Raw genomic sequence first — 24958 nt, forward strand, 5'->3', positions numbered from 1 at the left:
GTAATCCTTCCATTCTTTGAAAAACCTCTCTTAATTACATAACTTAAGAGCTACACATTTTGTGAAGTACAATAGGTTAACAATTAAAAACCTACAGTTAATGAGTGTGGAAAGGCCTTAGGGAAATAACATGAATACATGAAAAAAATTGGAAAACCTACATGAAATGAACAAATCCCTAGGAACAGGCAACCTGCGAAGATGTAATTATGAAGAAACAGCCGTGACAAGACCCATAACTAGTAAGAATATTAAACCCCTAATCGAACCACAGAGATGCCCTTGGTCAGATGCTTTTAGCGGTGAACTCTACCAAACACTGAGGAAGAATCAACACCAATCCTTCCCAAAGTCTTCCAAACTTGAAAAGGAGAGAACACTTCTTGTCTTGTCCGTGGTGCCAGCCTGACCAAGATCCCCAAGGAAGACAAAGAGTCTAGAAGAAAAGGAAACCACACAACTGCCCTCTGACCTGGGTTCCACAGCCCGGTACATGAGCCCGAAGCCCTTACAGGAATCAACCCCGAATCATGCCCTAACCAACCTCACCCCGAACTCACTTGCAGGTACCACAGACGCATGCATGGTTCATTTTAATATTGTTTGAAAAATTCTGAGAAATCAGGAAATGAGGTTTCAGGAGTGGTGGTGACGCACCACAGGGGCAAAGCCATGGGGTGGGGGTGGGGGTCCCAGGGCAGGTGGCAGCAGTGTGTCCCTCAGCCTGTGTCTTGAACAGAGTGTCACATCCCAGAAGGACGGGTGAGCCCTCTCCCGTGGCCGCACATCCGCAGAGGAAATGTGACACAGGGACAATGAGGTGTGAAGAGGCCGCGTGGTTTGGCAGACACTCAGACCCTATACACACGGGTGTTTGTGTGGGATGTGGGGTCAGAGGGGAGACACGGGGTGTAGAAAGAGGAATAATTGGATGAGAGAGAAGAGGGACCCCACATAGGAATAAACATCCCAAGATCGGGGGCAGAAACTTGTGAGGCCCCTCATGCCTCGGGTGCCCGGTATAGGCACCATATGGTTCAGAACAAACACGCTAAGGAACAAATCGCCTGAAGAGTTGAGGGGCCAGTTGCCTGAGGCCCATCCTCACTGTAGGAGGAAGTGTCTGTGTCATTGGGCAGCTCACTGCTCTACCCTCAGCACCTCCCTGCACTTCAGTGACGATCTTGGCATCATTTTCTTCTTTTTTAAAAAATTTTATTTATTTATTCATGAGAGACAGAGAGAGAGAGAGGCAGAGACACAGGCAGAGGGAGAAGCAGGCTCCACGCTGGGAGCCCGATGTGGGACTCGATCCCGAGACCCCAGGATCGCGGCCTGAGCCAAAGGTGACGCTAAATCGCTGAGCCACCCAGGGATCCCCACATCATCTTCTTCTGACACAAATATGACAGCCAAGCCCTTGGTGCCAAACCGGCCTGCTCGGGTCACCTGGAAGGAGACAGAGGGTAGTTCTGGGGAGACCCCAGAGTAGAGGGACACCCAACAGGAGGGGTGAAGATGTCAGGTATGAAGGCACAGGAAATCAGGGGGACGGGGTCACTGGTGCCGCTGGTTGGAGCGCACCCCATGCAGGTAGGTGTGGGAATCCTCGGCACCTGGTAGTGAGGCGGTGTTCCCCTGCTCAGTGTCCCGGCCCCGGCCAGGTAGGGTGGCAGCCACATGAACTTGTCCTCGAAGTTCCTTAAACTCGGATACGGACAAGGCCTTTGTGAGAAAGGAAATTAGAAGAAGGTGAGCAGTCCCTCCTCACAAGGGTCTGATTCCTCCAGGATGTTTCCACAGGAGGCATCTTTCATCTGTGACTCCCTCTCCCCCGGGGGGCCTCTGTGGGGGCGATGGCGATGGCTGGGGAGTTCTGCTTCTCCCGCGGCTGGGCCAACGCAGTGCAGCCCTGCACAGACCCCCCAGAGATCTCTGCCTGTGTGTGGAGGCCAGGGGGTGGGTCCACGGGGCGGTGTGTAGGGGACCGAGGGTGTGTGCTCGAGTGGGAGGGCTCAGCACGAGCACTCCTCTCCGCGGCCCTCCGAGTCTCCTCTTCCCCCCACGTGTTTCCTCTTGTGCTCCCACTATAACTTACTCCTTCTTTCTCTCCTTTGGTTCTCTGAGCAGATTGGCCTCTGAGAAGATACAGAGAACAGGAGGAAATCGGGCAGACGCGTAGGAGGCGGGAATCAGATGCTCCATGGAAAAGGGGTAAATATTGGAACTAGGGTCTGGAAAGACCAACATCTATCTCCCTACTACGAAACGTGAAACCAAAGACCTACCCGAATCCTGGGACGTCGTTTTAGTGTGAACAGTTTACACAACAGTAAGCTGTCAGAATGCTCCTCAGGGAGTGATACAAGGAGAAATAAACAAATTTAAGAACTCCGATGGGGCCAATCTACATTGGGATTTTTAAGAATTTTTAAAAAAAGATTTTACTTATTTATTCATGAGAGTCAAAGAGAGAGAGAGAAAGAAAGAGAGAGAGAGAGAGAGAGAGAGGCAGAGAGAAAAGCAGGCTCCATGCAGGGAACCTGATGTGGGACTCGATCCCAGGTCTCCTGATCACACCCTGGGCTGAACGTGGCGCTAAACTGCTGAGCCACCTGGACTGCCCGGATTTTTAAGAATTTAAAATCATTCAAGATTTTTATATATGAAAAAAAGATTTTTATATATGAGGTTTGATTTTTTTTTTATTGGGATTTTAATTTTTTCAATGTTTCCACAGAGCCTGCCACGGAACCTAAAAGCAGCCCCCTCTTCACTCATGCTCAGCCCCTTGGCATCAATCAGACACATCACCTGTTTGGCCAAACAACACACTTATAGTCGTGCCTTAGCATTCACAGGTTGCATATTTACAAGTTCACCTACTTGCTAAAATTGTTTTAACCTGAAAATCAATACTCATGGCACTTACACAGTCATTCAGGATACACGAGAGCAGCCAAAAACATTTACCTGACATGCACGTTGTCAGCTGAGATGAAACACTTTTTTGATCTTGGAAAGGTGCTTTTCAATCTTCAGTGGTTGCAAAGACATTCTCGAAGTCAGATCAGAACATTTATGTATTTATTTAATCCAACAGAAATATAAAGCTAGGATATCCGGAATAGTCAGAGATGAAAAAGGAGACCAGCCTACCACTTAAGGAAAATAGAAATAATCCCACATATATGTGGATATGTTTTTTTTTTTTGGATATGGATTTTCAAAATATTTTACTTATTTATTTTTTCATGAGAGACACACAGAGAGAGAGAGCTAGAGACACAGGCAGAGGGAGAAGCAGGCTCCATGCAGGGAGCCTGACATGGGACTTGATTTCAGGTCCCCAGAATCATGCCCTGGACTGAAGGCGATTCTAAACTGCTGAGCCACCTGGCTGCCCGTGGATATGGATTGTTGATAGAGATAGGACTTGAGGAGAGAGGAGAAAGGATGGAGTTTTTCAGTAAAAGTGAACCAACTACTGGCTCTTTGTGAAGCAACAAAATAGATGTGAACCTTTTTTTCACACCATACACATGCAAAAACGAATATATTACAATCTATAAAATTTCAGAAAAGATTACAGAAAAAGATCTTTATGATTCTGATAAAAAGAGAACTTGGGGACGCCCAGGTGGCTCAGCTGTTTAGCACCACCTTCAGCCCAGGACATGATTCTGGAGACCTGGGATTGAGTCTCAGGTTGGGCTTCCTGCATGGAGCCTGCTTCTCCCTCTGTCTGTGTCTCTGCATATCTCTCTCTATGTCTCTCATGAATAAATAAATAATTTTTTTTTAAAGAAAGAACTTGGTTAGCAGAACTTGGAAGACATTTGCAATAGAGAAATATTTCCTCGGCGTTCCCGCCACTCGGCCAGAATTCTAAGGCTTTCTGCAGAGATTTGAAAAATGGCAACAAATGAAAGTATCACCATCTTTAGTTCAGCATCCTTGGCTGTGGAGTATGTAGATTCACTTTTACCTGAGAACCCTCTACAAGAACCATTTAAAAATGCTTGGAACTATATGTTGAATAATTATACAAAGTTCCAGATTGCAACATGGGGATCCTTGATAGTTCACGAAGTTCTTTATTTCTTGTTCTGTTTACCTGGATTTTTGTTTCAATTTATACCTTTCATGAAAAAGTACAAAATTCAAAAGGATAAACCAGAAACCTGGGAAAACCAATGGAAATGTTTTAAAGTACTTCTCTTTAATCACTTTTGTATCCAGCTTCCTTTGATCTGTGGGACTTATTATTTTACAGAGTATTTTAATATACCTTATGATTGAGAAAGAATGCCAAGATGGTATATGCTTTTGGCAAGAGCTTTGGCTGTGCTGTGATTGAGGACACCTGGCACTATTTCCTGCATAGGCTCTTGCATCACAAAAGAATATATAAATATATTCATAAAGTTCATCATGAGTTTCAGGCTCCATTTGGAATGGAAGCTGAATATGCACATCCTTTGGAAACTCTGATTCTTGGAACTGGATTTTTCATTGGAATCATGCTTTTATGTGATCATGTCATTCTCCTTTGGGCATGGGTGACCATTCGTTTGATAGAAACTATTGATGTCCATAGTGGCTATGACATTCCCCTGAACCCTTTAAATCTGATCCCTTTCTATGCTGGTTCTCGGCATCATGATTTCCACCACATGAACTTCATCGGAAATTATGCTTCCACATTTACATGGTGGGATAGAATTTTTGGAACAGACTCTCAATTTACTGCCTATAATGAAAAGATGAAGAAGATTGAGAAAAAGATGCAATAAATATCTCCTCTCCACCATCCTGAAAGCACACACCTCCCTGAATTGAAGCGAATAGCTAACCTTGCTTCTGCGGAGCAGAAATAAACCTGTCTTGGCTGCTAAGTGATACAAAGAACATTAACAACCTTTAATTATCTTCCTAGCGGGAACTTTTTCTACTTTACATAAAAGTTCTGTATGTGTAGAAATAAGTAAATCTATAACGAAGTATGATTTTCGCGAGGAGGTTGTAAAGGCCGTGTTGCTAACCTTACAGAAAGGTTCTAAGTAATGGAAGAAGTATCAGTCTCTCTTTCCCCTCTAACACCAGAGGCCTGAAACTAAGATGGGTCTTTAAAATCTTGTAAATATAGTGGCCATTTCAATATCTCTTAGCAGGGTGTTGGCCTCATATTGAACTTTAAACATTTTCTAGAATTTGCCTAAACATCCAAGTATCATGGGTTGAACCGTATGGATCGACAGTGAGAGTGAGGCAGCCAAATCCGGAATAGCCCGCCCCAAGAACTTCCACTCTGGTCCTGAGCTGACTGGTTTGGGGTGATTCTCCTTCTTTGAGAAGCCCTTTCGGATGGCAATGTGCTACTGGTATCTATAAATTAAGGTGTTTCCGAATTGTCATAAATGGGATATTTTAGTCTAAAGGTTTTCCGGTTACTTGAGTTTTTTTTAAGAAAATTGAGCTTTATTTCTGCTATTTACCCTTTCATTTTTGTAAATCAAGTTTTCATTATACTTAAAACTGTATCTTGAAACATTGTGAACTTACTTGCTGTATTTGCACTTTGAACAATTGAAATAAATGTGATTTTTTTTGTCTGAAAAAAAGAGAGAAATATTTCCTCTATGTTATTAGTTATGACTAATAAGTGCTGTTCATCTAAAGACGTCATCAAGAAAATGGAAAGACAGGCCATGTATTGGGAGGAATCTTTGCCACGCATGCTAGCAACCAAGGATTAGCACACAGAACATGTCAACGCTGCTCAGATCAGTGAGCACTGGACACACTACTTACTGAGTAAATGGGCTGGAGCTTCCCATTTGCCAAACTCAAGTGGCAGGCAGAAGGCACAGGAGCATCTGGAGATACAGGAATCCACTCCCTAAGTGGTGGGTGGAGGATGGTCTCCCAGGGCGCAGACATGGTGAGTAGTGGGAAAGGGGATTAATGGGAAAGTGACAAAGAAATCTAGGTGATAAACATGCATGTGGAAATGTGCTTTCTCTTTGGCTGAGAGCAATGCAAATGAACAGCCTAAAGGTAGTGTGAATGCACCTGACGATGTCCTGTGTGAAGAAACCTAATCTCAGAGACGACCTCCTGTGTTGTTTGACTCCAATTTTACGAAATGTCCATAAAAGGCAAATCAACAGACACAGACAGTAGATTAGTTGCCCAGGATGAGGAAGAGGCGATGGGAGAAGCACGGGGCGACTGCTAATGAGCACAAGGTTTCTTTTGTTTTGTTTTTTGTTTTTTTTTTAATATTTTATTTTTATTTATTCATGAGAGACACAGAGAAAGAAGCAGAGACACAGGCAGAGGCAGAAGCAGGCTCTATGCAGGAAGCCTGATGTGGGACTCGATCCCATGTCTCCAGGATCACGCCCTGGGCCAAAGGCAGGCGCTAAAACCACTGAGCCACCCAGGGATCCTGAGCACAAGGTTTCTTTAGGGCTGATGAAAATCATCTAAAATTGGTTGTAACAGGAAGCCCATGTGGCTCAGCAGTTGGGCATCTGCCTTTGACTCAGGTCGTGGAGAAGAGCCTGCTTCTCCCTCTGCCTATGTCTCTGCCTCTCTCTCCGTGTCTCTCATGAATAAATTAGTAAAATCTTAAAAAAAAAAAATTGGTTGTAGCAATAGTCGCACAACTCTGTGAACATCCTAAACTGTTGAATTGTACACTTAACTCAGTGAATGGAGAGTGAATAAGATCTCAGTAAAGCTGTAATAACAAACCTACAATGAGATGATGTGCTAAATCCACTAGAACCTCCCATCACGCTGACTGGCTGTGAAGAGGTGCTGTTGGGGTGGCTGGAGGGGCAGGAAGCACCTGGGACCACGTGTCCTCCTGGACGACAGGTGCACTGAGGGTTTAGAGCTGTCGGGGAAAGCTGGGGTCTACTGAAGGCTTGCTCTTGCAGGGGGAAGGCTGGGAGGGTAAAGGGCAGGTCATTTCAGGCACTTCCAGCCTGTGCCATAGATGAGGCAACCGTCCCCTGACCTCTAGGCCTGTGGCCAACAGCCGGCAGGAGTCCCCACAGCAGTTGGCACAGGTAGTGGAAGCTAAGGTGAGCAATTAGGGCGCTGTTTGTGAACATCAGGAATAAATGTTCTGATTGCTGCTGGCTGCTTTTGGTCATGGGGATGCAGCAAAGATGCAGGCAACCGTGTTTGCAACGCCCACCGCCCACGGGACAAACCTTGCTCCTGTGGTTGAAGGAACTTCACGGGTATTTGAAACGCCTGGGGACTTCCCCCTCATTTCCTCCTTTTTTCCATTTTGGGAGGCAAGATATAAGGACTACAACATGGAAAAGCAGCTGCAAATACAGGGACTTTACGGCCTTACATGTGCCCAGGGAAAGGCACAGGCTCCTAAATGATCTGAGAGGTTCTCAAGTTGACACCTTAGGTGGATTCCTCCCACAGGACACTACGCAACAGAACGACCAAGAAACAGAAGCGACAAATAGCAACCAACAAAACTGTGCAAACTCTGGGGAAGGGAAGAGTCTGATTTCCAAAGTTATCACAGAGGATTTGAATATGCAGTTTTCAAAACAACAACAAAAAAATCACGAGCCTATGAAGAATCAGGAAAGTATGACCATTGAAAGGAAAAAATCAATGAGTAGAACTGTCTGAGAAAGAACAGATGGCAAACCTGCTAGAGAAAGATGTTAAAGCAACAGCTTTACAGATGTTCCCGCTGAAGTCAGGTGACAGCAGACTAGGAGCTCCCACTGCTGATTTCTCCATAGAAACAACAAACACAAAAATCAAGTGTTAAAAATGTAAAAATAAATAAATAAGAGTGTACCAACTTTGATTCTGTAAGAACATCAACAAAGAATAAATAACACAAATTGGGGGCAGCGCCTCTGAGAAAGCTCTGGACTATCACGAGGAGACAGCAGAACCCTCTAGAGCACAAAAACCAAGGATGGCTGCAAGAAAAGCACAGGAAGCATTTCCCCCATATCTCCCCCAACCTTCAGTCTGGGGCAGCTCAGCACCAGGAAGATGCCCTCAGAGGGAATTCACCTGCAGGGAAAAGAGAACAAGAGGACTGTAGCCACCCTGCTCCCCTGTGGAATCTGCATCCTTTGTCTCCAAGGACCCACACAGTCTCAATAGTGCTGGGCCTCACTGATAGAGCTGCCCAGAGTCCCTTCATCTCCTTCCCAGCACTGGAGCTCTGGCAGTGGGGAGACCTGCCCCCAGGGGCCCAGTCCCTGCTCTGCTGCCCTCTACAGGGTTAGGACACCACAGAACCTCACCATCTACAAGGGTTAGAGCTGCAGCTGAACTGTGTTCCAACCCTGGTCCAGAACTGGATTTTATTTTTTTTAAGATTTTAATTATTTATTCATGAGAGTCACAGAGAGAAAATAGGGACAAAGGAGAGGGAGAAGCAGGCTCCTCAAAGGGAGCCCGACGTGGGACTCGATCCCGGAACCGCAGGATCACGCCCTGAGCCAAAGGCAGATGTTCTCCCGCTGAGCCACCCAGGTGTCCCAGACTGGAGGTTTGACCAAACTGCTTCTCTACACTCCTCTCCCGGACCCTGACTCGGAGCTTTGACCCACCATCCTAGGCAGTCCTGTTGTCTGTGCACCACCTCATGTGTCCTAAATTGGGGCTTTGACCCGCCATCACTGGGGCCATGTTGCTGCTGCTCTGTGTCCCGACTGCTGGGTCTTGAGTCACAGCTCTGTCCTACCATCACCAGGGCAATACTGCTAACACTCTGCCCTGCACTGAAGGGACCTAAATTGAGGCTTTGCTCTACCATCACCGAGGCATGCTGCTTCTGTGCTGTGTCCCCTGGATCCCAGCCTCTGCCATCCCCTGTCATCCCCAGGTCCCTGCCACCACAGTGTCTTGATCTCTCCCTACAGTTTGAGTCACTTCTGTAAGCCACAGAGAATCTGGTTCTTTTTTTTTTTTTTTAAGATTTTATGTATTTATTCATGAGAGATAGAGATAGAGAGAGAGAGAGAGAGAGGCAGAGATATAGGCAGAGGGATAAGCAGGCCCCCACGCAGGGAGCCTAATGTAGGACTCGATCCTGGGACTCCAGGATCAGGCCCTGGGCCGAAGGCAGGTGCTAAACCACTGAGCCACTCAGGGATCCCGTGCATCTGGTTCTGTGGCTCATCTCTATGCACATGCCCAGACTTCTGACACTGGTGCCATTGATTGCCACAGTAATTGCTCCTGTGTCCAGGCTCCAAGTGCTCTGATAGTTCTGTACACCTCTAAGATTGAGACCCCAGCTTCACTGCCACCAGCACATCAGGTCTGGTACTTACAGGAATCCGCTTTACTCCAACTTCTCTCCACAGGCAGGAAGAATAGGACTGTAGCATTCTTTACTACTGAGGATTCCAACTGCTTCAGCTTCCACCTGCCATGACAGACAGGTGACAACTAGCCAATCAGGGAGATCCCATGGCCTCTATAGATGTTGACCTCAGCTGATGGAGGTACATGGAGACCAATCCTTAGCACCTCTCCATAACTGAAAATGCTTCACCTACCCAGACAGTGTCCTTGTATCACCTTCATATCGAGGTCTTTCACCACTGAGGCCAGTCTGAAAAGGCTGGGAGAGCTGACTACTCTCCAATGCATAGACATCAACAGAGAGCCGTAAAACACTAAAGACCAAGGAGTTGTGACAGTCCCAAAGGAACACAATCATTTTCCAGCATTGACCACAAAGAATTGGACATCTGTGTTTCCTGAAAAGGAATTCCAAAAGATTATTTTAAAGAAGCTCAGCAAAAGTGAAGAGATTAACTTTCAGCCTTACAGGCCATGTGTATGGGTTTGATATATTTAAAATGCTCAAGGCAAAAGCTATTAACCAAGAATATTTATCCAGTGAAATTGTCCTTCGGAAATGAATGAGAGATAAAGACTTTCCCAGACAAACAAAATCTAAAGGAGTTGATCTCTGCTAGACCTGCCTTAGAAGAAATTCCAAAGGATTTCTTGAAATAGAAATGAAACAAGAGGGGCATCTGGGTGGCTCAGTTGGTTGAGCATCTGACCTCAGCTCAGGTCATGACCCCAGAGTTCTGAGATTGAGTGGTAGGACGGAGCCCCAGGATCAAGCTACTTGCTCAGCAGGGAGCCTGCTTCTCCCTCTGCTCCTCACCCAACACGTGCTTCTCTCCCTCTCAAATAATAAATAAAATATTATTGAAAAGATATTAAGTATTGACATATAAGTATAGGAAAGTATGAATTCAATGATAAAGGTAAATATATACTCAGAAGTCTCTAGCACTGTATGGTGGAGTATAAATCATTTTAACTCTAGTATAAAACTTAAAAGACAAAAGTGTTAACTAGAGCTTCAATATTTGGTTAATGAATACACACAAAAAACATGTAAATTGTGACATCAACAACATAAATGTGGGCGGAGGAGTAGATGTGTAGAGCTTTTCTGTGCAGTTGAAGTTAAGTTGATATCAGCTTAAAATTGGCTGTGATGACTGCAAGGATGGATATGATAGCCTCCTGGGAACCACAGAGCACCCACCTACAGTAGATACACAAGGGATAAAGAGAAAAGAGCCAAAGCATTCTACTACAAAACATCACCAACTCACAATGAAGGCAGAAAGGGAGGAAGACAGGAACAAAGGAACAAAACAGAAGCAGAAAACAATTAACAAAATAGTAGTTTTCTGGTTTTTTTTTTAAATAGTAGGTTCTTATCTATCAACAGTGATTCTAAGGGTGAATGGATTCAATTCCCCAGTCAAAAGACAGAGCTCTGGAATGGATTAAGACAAGGTCTGCTGTCTTTTTTTTTTTTTTTTTTTAAGGTTTTATTTATTTATTCATGAGAGACACACAAAGAGAGAGGCAGAGACACAGACAGATGGAAAAGCAGGCTCCATGCAGGGAGCCTGACGTGGGACTTGATCCCAGGTCTCTGGGATCAGGCCCTAGGCTGAAGGCAGCACTAAACCACTGAGCCACCTGGACTGCCCTCTGCTGTCTTTGAAAGGACACTCTTGTTAGCTTTAAGGACACTCAGAGGCTCAGAGTGAAGGGATAGAAAGTATTGCATGCAAGTGGAGAGCAAAAAGGAGCGGGAGTTACTACAGTTGGATCAGACAAAAAGTGTAAACCATGAAGGTCATTATATGATGTCAAAGGGGTCAATTCAGCAGGAGGAGATAACAGCTATAAATATGGATGCACCCACCACTGGAGCACCTACATATATTAAGCAATTATGAACAGATCTGAAGGCGAAAATAGACAGCAATGCAATAATACAAGGACTTCATTGGGGGATCCCTGGGTGGCTCAGTGGTTTAGCGCCTGCCTTCGGTCCAGAGCGTGATCCTGGGGTCCCGGGATTGAGTCCCACATCGGGCTCCGTGCATGGAGCCTGCTTCTCCCTCTGCCCTGTGTCTCTGCCTCTGTCTCTCCTCTCTCTATGTCTCTCATGGATAAATAAATTTAAAAAAATTTTTTTAACCGAAGGACTTCATTGCCCCACTTTCAACAATGGATAGGTCATTCAGATATAAAACCATAAGGAAATCTCGGACTTGAACTAGAGATCTAACAGACACGTCCAGAATACTACATTCAATGGAGAGGGATACACATTCTTCCCAAGTGCACAGAGAACATTATCCAGGATAGTGTAGGTCCCAAAACAAGCCTTAACATAATTCAGAACTTGAAATCATATAAGTATCTTTTCCAGTCAGGATGATATGAATCCAGAAATCAGTAACAGTAACAAAAGTGGAAAATTGACAAATATGTGGAAATGAAACAAGACACGCCTGAACAATCACGAGTCAAAGATGAAATCAAAAGGGAAATCAGAAAACTATCTTGAGATAATAAAAATGGATACAGACATATCAAGTCTTATGAGATGGAGCAAAATCATTTCTTAAGAGGGAAGTTTATGACAATAAATGCCTACATTAGAAAGATCGCAAATAAACAACCTCACGTGACACCTCAAGAAACTAGAAAAAGAAGAACAAACAAGCCCAAAGTTATTAGAAGGGTGAAAATAATATCTGAATGGAAAAGAAATGAAATTGCAATGAAAAACACATTAGAAAAGATCAATGAAATGAAGAGTTGACTTTATGATAAGAGAAACAAAATTGACAATTAGCTACACTAAGAAAAAATGTATAATTTTCATTAAATAAAAAATATATATTTATACTTACATAAAACATTTATAAATTTACATTTACATAAATGTAATTTAATATAGTTATAATATAAATAATAATTATATGATAATAATAGTAAACGCTCAAATACATAGAATTATGAACAAAGCAGGAGACATCACCACTTATTCCACAAAGGTATATATGAGCATAAGACTCTGAGAGTAAATGCCAACAAATTAGAATAGAAATATCAGATAAATTCCTAAAAATATACAAGTTACCAAGACTGAATCATGTAATTTAGCGAATCGAGAATAGAAGGTCTCCCTACAAAGGAAAGCACCCATGCAACTTCACTGGTGAATTCTATCAAGCATGAGGAAGAATCAATACCAATCTTTCTCAGACTCTTCTAAAATATTAAAGAGAAAGACAGACTTCCAAACTCATTTAATGTGGCCAACTTCATGCTGATAGCAAAGCCAGACAAGGACATTATGAGAAAAGAAAATGACGGGCTAATATCATGGATGAATGAAGATGCAATCATCCTCAGCAAAATACCAGCAAAATGAATTCAAAAGCTGTTTAAAAGGAACATATACCATGATCAAGTGAGATTTATGCCTGGGATCCAGCGATGCTTCAAATACATTTGACAAAAGTCAATATCCTTTCATGATCAAAATTCTCAAGAAACTGGGTATAGAAGAAATGTTTGTCAACATATTAAAGGCCATATATGCCAAGCGCCCGCTAACATCATCCTCAATGGTGAAAAGCAAAGGCCTTTACTCCAAGATGGGGAACAAGACAAGGATGCTCACTCTCACCATGTCTATTCATCATAGTACTGGAAATCCTAGCCAGAGCACTGAGGCAAGGAAAAGAAATAAAAAGTGTCCAAATTGGAAAGGAAGAGGTGAAACTGTCTCTGACTGTATCTCTGCCTCTCTCTTTCTCTGTCTCTCATGAATAAATAAATAAATAAATAAATAAATAAATAAATAAATATCTGGGTTCAACTGAGAGTCTTGGTGACTCAGAAGTTCTTGCAGTCATGCAGGATCCAGAAGTTAGGGTGGCCTTCCAGGATGGAGTCCAGAACCCAGCAAATATGTCAAAATATTAGAGCAACCCAAAGGTTATGAAACTCATCAGAAATTTGTCAGTCAAGGGGATTCCCGGGTGGCTCAGCAGTTTAGCCCGTGCCTTTGGCCCAGGGTGGGATCCTAGAGTCCTGGGATCAAGTCCTACATCAGGCTCCCTGCATGGAGCCTGCTTCTCCCTCTGCCTCTCTCTCTCTCTCTCATGAATAAATAAATAAAATCTTTAAAAAATTTTCTGCCAAATTTGGAGGTGATGCATAATGCCCTTCTGACAAATAAAGCCCTTGCTGAAGGAAAAGTAACTTCGATCACCTAACAGATGTCGCTGTAATACAAACTAGTGTACCTCTGACCTTCTCATGAAGAAAGCTGGGTGCTGTGAAGAGAATCCTTACTCCTCTGCCCCACATGCAACTGAAACATTCTATAGTGGTTTGCCACTAGGGTTTTCATTCAGATGATGTTTTCCAACTAGGAATTACAAACTATAACCACTTTTTAAACCTTAAAAATATTTAAACACATTTAAAAAACCCACAATGAGATATCACCTTACATCCATCAGAATAGCTAAAATCAAAACCACAAGAAAGAACAAGTGCTGGCAAGGATGTGTAGAACAAAGAACTCTCATGCACTGTTGTGAATGCAAACTGGTGCAACCATTGTGGAAAACAGTACGGAGGTTCCTCAGAAGATTGAAAATATGATTACTATATGATCCATTAATTCCACAACTGAGTACTCGCCCAAGGAAAATGAAAACACTAATTTGAAAAGATATATGCATCCCTATGTTTATTGCATCATTGTTTACAGTAGCCCAGATATGGAAGCAGCCCAGGTGTCCATACACAGAGGGAAGGGATAAAGAAGTTGTGATATTATGTATGCATTTACAGGTATGAGTATTATGCAGCCATGAATAAGAATGAAATCTTGCCATTTGCAACAACATGGATGGATGTAGAAGGTATAATGTTAAGTGAAATAAGTCCAAGAAGGACAAACACCATATGATGTCTTTCCTATGTGGAATTTAAGAAACAAAACAAAGAAAAAAAGAGACAAAGTAAAACAGAGATTCTTGAATGTGGAGAACAAACCGGATACTGCCAGAGGGGCAGTCGTTGGGGAGGGATGAAAGGTGAAGGGGACTAAGAGAACAATTATAGTGTTGAGATGAGCAATGCATATAGATGTATAAAATTGTTGAATCATTACATTCTACATCTGACTAATATAACACTCTGAGTTAATTATAATTCAATTAAAATATAATAAGTTTTTAAAAAAAGATCTCAAGTCAACAGCCAAACTCTAAACTTAATGAAGTAGAAAAAGACAAACAAAACACAAAGTTAGTAGAAGAAAGGCAATAATAAGTATTAGAGTAGAGATCAATTAAGCAGGGCATAGAAAAACAATCGGGAAAATCAATGAACCCAAAAGTTGGTTCTTAGAAAGATCTACAGAATTGACCAACATTTAGCTGGATTGACAAGACAAAGAGACAAGACTAAAATTGCTAAAAATCAGAAATGTCAGTGGGGATATTACTGCCTATTCTACAGAATTAAAGATGATTAGCAGGGCAATGAACAGGTATGTAGCATCAAACTGGATGACCTAGATGAGATGAACAGATGCTTAGAAACAAAAAAACCTATCAAAACCGCATCACAAAGAAATAGAATAACTGAATAGAACCATAACCAGTAGGATTTTGAATCAATCATCAAATATCTCCTACAAAAGGAAGCCCCAGATCTGATGGATTCACTGTAAATCCTACCATTAAAGAAGACCAATCCTTCTAAAACTTGACCACAGGATGCCTGAGTGGCTCAGCGGTTGAGCATCTGCCTTTTGGTTGAATCGTGATCTCAGGGTCCTGAGATGGAGTCCTGCCTCAGGCTGCCCGGAGGGAGCCTGCTTCTCCCTCTGCCTATGTCTCTGCCTCTCTCTCTTTCTCTCTCTGTGTCTCCATGAATAAGTAAATGAATCTTTAAAAAAGTAATGAAACTCTACCACAAAACTGCAGAGGAGAGAACACTTCCAATTTATCGCATGAGGCCAGCATTGGCCTAACACCAAAGCCAGACAGAGACAATACAAGGAAACTACAGGCCAGTATCTCTTAGGAATATCCACATAGGTATCACCAGCAAAATACCAGCAAACGGAACTCAGCAGCAGCACCACGATACACTGACTATTCTTGGAAAGCAAATACATGTCAACGTGTGAGCATCAAGCAATCTAATACAGCGCATTAGGAGAATGAAGGGGAAAACACATGATTATTTCAATTGACGCAGAAAAGAAGCATTTGACAAAACTCAACACTCTTTAATCATAAAAACATTCAACAAATAGGAATGGAAGGAAACTACCTCAACATAATAAAAGCCAGAGATGAATATGCTCCAGGTGTCTTTATATGAAACGAACAAGGATGGAAGTTTTTCCTTTAAGATCAGGAACAAGGAGAATCCCCGGCTGGCTCAGCAGTTTAGCTCCTGCCTTGGGCCCAGGGCATGATCCCGGGAACCCGGGATCGAGTCCCACATCGGGCTCCCTGCATGGAGCCTGCTTCTCTGCCTGTTTCTCTGCCTCTCTCTCTCTCTCTCTCTCTCTCTCTGTCTCCTTCTCTATCTCTCTCTCTCTCTGTGTCTCCCATGAATAAATGAATAAAATCTTAAAAAAAAATCAGGAACAAGACAAAAGTGCCCATTTTTGCCACTTTTGTTCAACAAAGTATTATTAAAAGTTCTAGCCAAATCATTTAGAAAAAAAGACAAAAGGCATCCAAATCAGAAAGAAGTAAATTTGTGCCTGTTCCCAGATGATATATTCTTGTATGTAGAAATCCGTAAGGATTCCACACAAAGACACAAAATTTGTAGAACATTTTAAACAAATTCAGCAAAATTTCAGGATAAAGGTGACGCAGAAATCATTTTCACTTCCACACACGACACTAACAATGAACAATTTGAACAGGATGTTCTGAAGACAATTCCATTTATAATAGCATTTTAATTAACTAATTTAAATTCAATTAATTAACATATAGTGTATTATTATTCCGGGATGTAGAGTTTAGTGATTCATCAGTTTCATATACACCCAGCGCTCATGGCATCTCATACCCTCCTTCATGCCCATCACCCAGTTACCCCATCCCCACCCACCTCCTTCCAGCAACCCTCAGTTTGTTTCCTAGAATTAAGAGTGATGATGGCATTTTTAAAAAGAATAGAATACTTGGTTTTTAAACTTGCAAATAAGAGACTTGTACACTGAAAATTACAAGACATTGACTAAAGAAGGTAACGAAGGTGTAAATCAATGGAAAGACACCCTATGTTCATAGGATCCAGCGGCTGTGCTTCCTGCTATTGACCCAAAGAAGTTGAAAGCCTGTCCACACAAACACCTGCAATCACTCACTCTACCTGGAGCTAGTTTACCAAAAAAGAACAGGATCATTATGATTTTTAGGATTTCCTTTTAGTTTATGATTTAGGAACTCAAGATTGGCATTTACTTCTTATTCCCTAAGGTTCATTGAACACACAGCTTCTGTCAGGTAGGAGTGAACATAATTTTTGTTGTTTCTGGAGTAGAATTTAGTAATTTATCACTTACATGTAACACCCAGTGTGCTTCACAGCGAGTGCGCTCCTCTTTTTTTTTTTTTTTTTAAGATTTTATTTATGTATTCATGAGAGACACAGAGAGAGAGAGGCAGAGACACAGGCAGAGGGAAAGCAGGCTCCATGCAGGGAGCCTGATGTGGGACTCGATCCTGGGACTCCAAGATCATGCCCCAGGTGAAAGGCAGGCGCTAAACTGCTGAGCCACCCGTGGATCCCGAGTGCGCTCCTTAATACCCATGCCACCGCTAGGCCACCCCCAGCCCCATCAACTCTGTTTCTTCCCTATCATTAGGAGTCTTTTATGGTTTGCCTCCCCTTCTCTCCATCTGTCTCTTTTCTCCCTTCCGTGTCACATGGTCATCTGTTTTGCTGCCTAAATTCAAAATATGAGTGAAATCATATGTTATTTGTCTTTCTCTGACTTACTTATTTTGCTTAGCATAATATCCTCTAGCTCCTTCCATGTCACTGCAATGGCACTTTCATTCTTTTGGATGGCTGAGTAATATTTCACTGTGTACAAATCTTCTCTATCCATTCATTAGTCGACAGACACTTGGTCTCTTTCCAAGGTATGGCTATTGTTGAAAATGCTGCTATAAACATCAGGGTGCATGTACCCCTTTTAATCAGCATTTTTGAATCCTTTGGGTAAATACCTACCAATGCAATTGCTGAATCATGGGGTAGCTCTCTCTATTCTTACCTTTCTGTTGTTCTTCCATATTGTTTACCAGACTGGCTGCACCAGTTTTCATTCTTCCAACAGTGCAGGAATGTTCCTTTCTCTGCATCCTCACCAACATCTGTTGTTTCCTGCGTTGTGAATGTTCTCCATTCTGACAGGTGTGAGGTGGTATCTCATCATGGTTCTGATTTGTGTTTCCCTGATGGTGAGTGATGTTGAGCATCTTTCATGTGTCTGCAAGCCATCTGGATGCTTTGGGAAAATGTCTACTCGTGTCTTCTGCCCATTTCTTAATTTGATTATTTGGTTTTGGGGTGTTGAGTTTGAGAAGTTCTTCCTAAGTTTTAGATACTAAACCTTTATCAGATATAACAGTACACTTATCCTGACAATCATGATGTCATGTATAGAACTGTTGAATCTGTACATCAGAAACTAATATAACACTATATCCTAACTATACTGGAATTGATAGGAAAAGAAAACAAAGATTAGTGAGTGGATCTCCCTCACTTGTGTCCTAGGAACTTTTCAAACTGGTGTTTGAACTGAGTTAGAGGTGAGTGAGACTGCACACAAACTTTAAGAGTGAGTTCTTCATTCCCTAGAGTTGTGTGGTTTTCCTGAATATGATCCCTTTGGTTTTCAAAGCCAGGCACATGAGGGGCTCGTCTCTCCTGTGCAGGACCCAGGGTTTAGTGTCTGGTGCAGAGCACAGACCCCTTGCTTCTCAGCAAGGTTGTGTATTTTTGTGATGCCACCATATTTTGGATTCTCAGGCCTGGGGTGGATTTTCTAGTTCTTTGGTTTTGGCAAGAATGACTCTGCCTCTCTTACCTGTGTTGATGCTGCCCTTTTATCCTTTGCTGTGGAGGCTTAGATCTTCCTTAGAGGAGATTGTTCCACAAGTAGTTGAAAATCTGTTGGGTCCATGGAAGAAGATGGGTTCAGGATGTTTGTAAGCTGCCATCTTGAACCAATCCCCCGATACCCCCTTGATTACCATTGCTTTGCCAGAAGTCTTCAAATTGGGACTCGGGGGACCCTGCTTCATGTGCTTGCTACTCAATGTGTGATCTGAAGACCAACAGCAGCAGCAGCAACCTTGTAGAAACCCCGAATCTCACACTGCGCTCCAGCCTCTCTAGATCTGCACAGTCCAGGAAATCCCTGTGCTCACTGAAGGCTGCGCCTCTCTGTTCTATGCACCTACTAGATGCAGAACCAGACAGAGCAGTACGCTCTGTGGGGGTGCGCCCTGATCAGCTTGCTTAGCCCCGAGCTGTCCAGGGATTGGGCCTGTTCCTTTCTCTTCTATGGCCATCACACCCTGGGTGTCCTCATCTCTGCTGAAGGCTCTGAAACTGATTGATGTGGAGCCACCTCCCAAGTATAATTCTCCAATCTTGATATCTCTGTATCCAACTGACATCAGCTGCATTTCTTATAGATCCCAGATTCCACATTCCTAAGTGGATGTCTGGGATGCTGCTTCCCAATGTCCTGATTCCAGTGTCTCCTTCATCTCCATGGAAGGCACTACACACTTCTCCTTGCAGTCTGAAAAACCGGATGCCCTCCTTGATCCCTCCCTCTCACCCCCCAGAAGGAATGCCTTAGGAAATGCTGCAAAGTTCACCTGTAAACATATCCAGCACCCACTCATTTCCTATTATCTTCCCTCCCCACACTCCAGATGTTCAGCCCCCATCCCTCTCCTGGGACACTGCCCTGGGTCCTACAGGTTCCCTACTAGTTGCTCCCCTTCACCTCTCAATTCTGCACAGCAGCAAACAGGTGCTGGTGAAGAAATTCAATGAATTGATCTGTTCATTCTTATAACTCCACATCTCACTCAGAGAAAACTCAAAACCCTTCTACTGTCCTCAGGCCTCCATGACATGACGTCATGTCACCCCCCTTGCTCTCTGCTCCAGCCCCAGGGGCCTCCTCACCCTCCCTCAAACATGGGACAGGCTCCTGCCCTGGAGCTTGGGCATGGAGGTTCCCTGCCTGGAAAGAACTTCCCCCAGACATCCTCCTACACAATTCATGTCCTCCAATCTCTCCCAGGTCGCCTTCTCAGGGAGGCTCCCCCATTCCCTGCAATAAGGTGGCCACCGTCCCTGTCCTAGAGCAGGTTCTCTCTGGGTCACCTTCCTCAAGGCTCCTACCTACTTCCAATGTTTACACCTCCCTTACTTACTGTGCTTACACACACACACACACACACACACACACACACACACAGTTCATGTCTGAATTACACGGGTTGGGACTGTGTGTGTGCACCTGTATGAGGACTTTTTACTGTAAGTACTATCCACGGTGTTTCCCTTCCTTATGATTTACTAATTTATTGCAGCTTCGCTCATCGTAAGAGCACAGTACACACTACCCGTAACACGCAGTGTAAGCAACTGCTCATGTTCTCCGTGAGGCTTCCAGTCACGAGCACGCTATTAGCTGGCATGTTTTGGGGGAGACATGAGCTACACTCAGATTTCCTACGACAGAAGGGGGTCACTGCCCCAATCACCCACCAGCCTGGGTCAGGTGTAGTCTCCCCCGACCACTAGAACATACTCTCCAGGAGACCAGCAGGTTTGCCTCACCTGAGTCTCACTGAGCTGCCCAGATGCAAACAGTGTGTCCTGCATGTGACACAGGACAGTTACAGCTGAATGAATGCGCAGGAAGAAGGTCTCCCTCTTCTAGAAGCGCCTGGGGCACAGCTGTTCCATTGCAGCTCCCCCCCCCCACGCCCCGCAGCCACTGGTCATCATTGCCACCTCTCCCTCCTCACAGGGCTGCCCTCACCTCCCTCCCTCAGCTCAGCCCCCACCCCCACACCGTCTCTCCTGCACGTACCACGCACAGAGTTCACTCCTCAGGCACCCTGCACTTGGGCTTCCTGGGTCCTCTTCTCCAGCCACAGAGAAATCTACGTTACACTCTGCTTTATAATCCTCGACCTCGGAGGGGAGCCTGCACGGGGATCACAGGGCTCAGGGTGGGGAGGGAGGGGGGAGCAGCAGGGGAGGCAGAAACTCCTGGACACTTATGAGGAGGAGAACCTTTGATTCCTTTCCTCTCTACCTCAGGATGTGACAACAATCCAGAAAACAGCTCGGGAGGGAGGGGGAGAGATGGATGGATCTGGAAGTTCATCTCTGCAAACCTCGGGGACTCCAGCGTGCAGGGGACGACCTACGCCTGTGGGGACGGGAGCCCAAAGGACACCTGCTGCTGTAACCAATGGGGTCACCAGGGGACAATGGGACAGGAACACGGACACAAGAGAAGAGCAGACATGAGCCTCTAGAGGAGTAATTAAAAAAAAGAGAAAAGAAAAGAAAAAGAAAATGGGGGCTATGCTATGACCCAGACCTGAGTCTAGGGTGATGCAGTCTCAGGAAGCTGTGGCTACAGAAGGTCCTAGTGACAGGTGATGTCCAAGTCCCGGTGATCACAGATGCTGGTGAGACAAGCTTCTACATAAGGACAGGGAGCAGAGAAATGACCCAGCTGAGGGGCACACCCAGGATGCACGGAGCACCTACTGGGCACAGGCACTGTCCCCCCTGGGCTCCTGACAGCTTTCAGCCGCCAACTGCAACAGATACAACACAGCAAACATGAGGGTTCTGGAAGGCTCTCAGGGCTTCCGTTTATTTGCTCTCTCAACTTTACAAATCTCCTTTTATTACCTCATCTGCCCCACATCCCAAGACTGAGGAAACACAAACTCCTGTCTGGATTCTTATTTTCAATAGAGTAGTAAGTCATTAGTACTCAACATAAAACAAAGACAGGGATGGAGGTGGTCCAGCCCTGCCTCTCCTGGACAGGAAAGCACATCAGAGAAGAGAGTGCACATCAGATTAGGGACAGGTCATGGTGGGCAGGGTGGGCCAATCTCCCCACCTCCTCACATTATGCTTTTAGGGACACAGGCACATCCTGACAGTGTTTGCAGAGACAAGCCAGGGTTGTTGATGTCATCACGTGAGATGTGAACACATCTTGCATCGTTCAGTCCCCACAGGGCTGCTGGTCTTACACTGTGAAAAACAATCAAGTACAAATTGAGGTCAGTCACATAAGTGCTGACATTCTCAATAGTCCCCATTGGGCTCATCAGGTCCCCAGGGCCCCAACCCTCCCCACTTCAGGGTCTCTGGGGTCTCACCTCTAGGAGCTGTCAGAGACACATCAGAGCCCTGGGCACTGTCATCGCCTAGAGGAGAATAAACAGGACGTGGTCAGAGCTCACAGGAGGTGAGACTAAAGGAGGAGCTGTGGGGGTGAGCTCCCCATGGGGTCCTGTCTACACTCCCCTGGGGTCTCAGGATCACCCTGTCCATACTCACGTGCAGCATGAGAGTAGCCTGGTCCTTTTCCTCCTGTGGGAAGAAAACATCATGTGAGAGGCCGGGCACAGGGCTGGGCCAGGAGATCCTCGAGGAAGCTCCCAGTCCTGGTGCAGAGTGAGTCTGCAGAATTCTGACTGACCGCCCAGGTCAGGGTCAGGAGACATGACATGAGGAGAGGGGTCACTGGACCACCTGACTTGCTGAAGGTCTGTCCTCAGCAGGGGCCTTCCACTCTGTCCTGTGACGCCTGGGAATCAGTCCCTGTCACCAGAATCACTAAGGTGAAACTCTGGCCTACATTTTCCCAAGTGTTTGCTGCACAGTGAGTGTGAGTACACAGCTCCGGTGTGGGAGAGTAAAGGGGTATGGACGGTGCTTCCCGTTAACAAGGCAGGACAGCGGCTCCCTAGGAAACCCCCAACAGAACAGGAAAACACAGAGTATTCAGTCGGTTCCCTACCTGAGTGCTGCTTCCTCCAGATCACAGCTCCAATCACCCCAGAGACCACGAGGAGAACCACAGCAGCAATGCTGACGACAACAATGGTGGACAGAGGGGAAGGCTCTGGAAACGGGAGGGAGGATGAAAGTCCAGGCCTCTGGCTTGAGTCCCGACTCTGCTGAAATTCTCCAGAAGAGCTCCACTTGCCCTGAGTAGAAGCTCTACCCCAAGGCCCTCTTACCCCATCTCCGCGTGACAGGCTCCGCCAGCCCCTCATGCTGCACGTGGCACGTGTATCTCTGCTCCTGTCCAGAGGGCACCACCACGGCCGCCCACTTCTGGAAGGTCCCATCTCCTGCAGGCCTGGTGTCCACAAGCTCTGTGTCCTGGGTCTGGTCCTCCCCATCCCGCTGCCAGGTCAGGGTGATCTCCGCAGGGTAGAAGCCCAGCGCCCAGCACCTCAGGGTGACCTCATGGTCAGAGACGGGGTGGCGGGTCACACGTGTGCTGGGGGGTTCTGAGGAAGAAGAATTGGAAAACCCACACTTTGGTTGACTGCGTGGTCCACTGAGACTGCATTTGTGTGACCATCCTAGGGTGGACAGGGCAGTTGGTTCACTTGGAAGAAGCACAAAACCCAGTCACCAACCTAGCCTTTGGGTTGTCCTAATCTTTAGAAGTTCTAGAATCAGGAGAGAGCCCAAGGTGGGAGACTGCAGGTCTAAGGTGGAGAGCACACACGGTCCTGACCGTGGTGGAGGCTGAAGGAGAAAACTCCCAGTTCAAGCTCCAAATATGTTTTCACTGAAGAAGGCCTTGAGGGAAAGTCATGGTTCCCACCCAGCTGCCAGGTCAAAGGACACCGCTGATGGTTATCTCAGGATGGTCTTCACCTGCTTCTCCTGCCTCCACCTGTCTCCCCGGAGACCCTGGATTGCTCCATTGTCCTTAGAGAAAAGCGGCCTCTGGGTGAGTCACCCTAGTAGGACTATCAACACCCAGGCGGATCCCCTCTCCCCAGCCGTGGGAGGGGCGCTGTTCTGACCCTGAGTCCATATTCCCTTCCTGGTGGGAAGCCCTCCCTAGTGGAGGCGAGATCGGGGAGGCCCGGGCCCCGGTACCTGCGCGCAGCAGCGTCTCCTTCCCCATCTCCAGGTACTTCCCCAGCCACTCCACGCACGTCATCTCCAGGTAGTTCCTCAGGTGCTCTGCAGCACCTGCCGCCTCACTCTTGCGCCGGGTGATCTGCGCCGCCGTGTCCGCCGCGGTCCAGGAGCGCAGGTCCTCGTTCAGGGCCAGGTAATCGGCGCCGTCGTAGGCCTCCTGCCTGTACCCGCGGAGGAGGCGCCCGCCGGGCCCCAGGTCACAGCCGTACATGGTCTGGCGGGTGTGAGACCCTGGCCCCGCCCCGACAGGCCGCCACTCAGTCCAAAGAGAAAGTAAAACCTCCCGGGAGTTCCCGCGGGTTCGGGACGGGGACGAGGGGGAGGGGCGGGGACCTCGGACTCGGGGTGACGCCCGGACCCGGACACTCGGGCGACCCCGGCCGGTCGGTGGGGATGGGGGTCGTGCCCTGGCCCCGGGCCCGCGTCGCTCACCGGCCTCGCTCTGGTTGTAGTAGCCGCGCAGGGTGTCCAGGTCCACTCGGTACCTCCGTGCGGTGTCCCAGGCCATCCGCGTCTGCCGGTCCCAATACTCCGGCCCCTCCTGCTCCACCCACGGCGCCCGCGGCTCCATCCTCCCCGTGGCCGAGTCGCTGTCGAACCGCACGAACTGCGTGTCGTCCACGTAGCCGACGATCATGAAGCGGGGGTCCCCGCGGCCGGGCCGGGACACGGAGGTGTAGACATACCTCAGGGAGTGGGAGCCTGCGGAGCCGAGGGGCTGAGACCCCGCCCGACCCCCTCCCGCCGCGGGGCCCGGGGCCCAGGGGGAGATGCCCGGGGGCGGGGGGCGGAGGGGCGGCTTCCCGGGGTCCCGCGTCCCCGCCCGCCGGTCCCCTCGCTCCCGCCCGCACTCACCCGCCCGGGTCGGGGTCACGGCCAGGGCCGCCGACAGCAGCACGAGGAGGGCTCGCGGCATCACCACCTTCATCTCCGGGCTCCCGGGACACTGGCCGTCGCCGCTCGAATCGGGGGCGGAGGCGGAGGCTTTCGAGCCCGGGACCCGGTGCCGCTGATTGGCTCCTCCAGAAACGCTGCACCCAATGGGAGTGCGAGCTGGGGCTGCGTCACGAGTCTCCAGGCAGGGGGCCCTGAGCCAGGTTGGGAGAAGGAGAAGTGAAACCCCGGGAGGTGGGGACTCCCCAGCCTGAGCGACCCCGCCCCGTACCCGCCCTGGGGCCTGAGACCCTGAGAGGCAGCCCGGGGTCCTCAGACCTTGCCCTGACTCCTCACCGAGGGCACACAGGGCTCTTGTCGCAGTGTCTCCCTAAGTCCTGGCCCGGGAGTTGTGTGAGGCAGTGAGTCT

General features: G+C 46.6%; 1 protein-coding gene, 1 long non-coding RNA gene and 1 pseudogene across 4 annotated transcripts; 1 reads left to right on the plus strand and 2 right to left on the minus strand.

Moving 5' to 3' along the window:
- Positions 1 to 1590: 1590 nt before the first annotated feature.
- LOC112913583 (uncharacterized) lies at positions 1591 to 21165 on the minus strand. Of its 3 annotated transcripts, XR_011995381.1 has the most exons (5): positions 21062 to 21165; positions 20543 to 20659; positions 18509 to 18591; positions 9573 to 9776; positions 8968 to 9439 (listed from the first exon to the last, which is right to left on the minus strand). It is a non-coding gene; the product is annotated as an uncharacterized lncRNA (long non-coding RNA). The 3 variants fall into 3 exon arrangements; XR_011995382.1 differs by lacking the exons at positions 8968 to 9439; positions 9573 to 9776 and adding an exon at positions 1591 to 1725; XR_011995383.1 differs by lacking the exons at positions 8968 to 9439; positions 9573 to 9776 and adding an exon at positions 17012 to 17870.
- Positions 3857 to 4906, plus strand: LOC112916498 (methylsterol monooxygenase 1 pseudogene; annotated as a pseudogene).
- A 145-nt stretch (positions 21166 to 21310) lies between the features above and the next one.
- LOC112913727 (DLA class I histocompatibility antigen, A9/A9 alpha chain) lies at positions 21311 to 24737 on the minus strand. The gene is made up of 8 exons (XM_072727445.1): positions 24511 to 24737; positions 24088 to 24357; positions 23611 to 23886; positions 22731 to 23006; positions 22508 to 22612; positions 22045 to 22077; positions 21864 to 21911; positions 21311 to 21735 (listed from the first exon to the last, which is right to left on the minus strand). Exons 1-8 carry the CDS (start codon positions 24581 to 24583, stop codon positions 21731 to 21733), a joined length of 1086 nt encoding a protein of 361 aa, XP_072583546.1. The 5' UTR covers positions 24584 to 24737; the 3' UTR covers positions 21311 to 21730.
- Positions 24738 to 24958: the final 221 nt, after the last annotated feature.

The sequence above is a fragment of the Vulpes vulpes genome, chromosome 1 (assembly GCF_048418805.1).
Source record: "Vulpes vulpes isolate BD-2025 chromosome 1, VulVul3, whole genome shotgun sequence".
Classification (NCBI taxonomy): Eukaryota; Metazoa; Chordata; class Mammalia; order Carnivora; family Canidae; genus Vulpes; species Vulpes vulpes.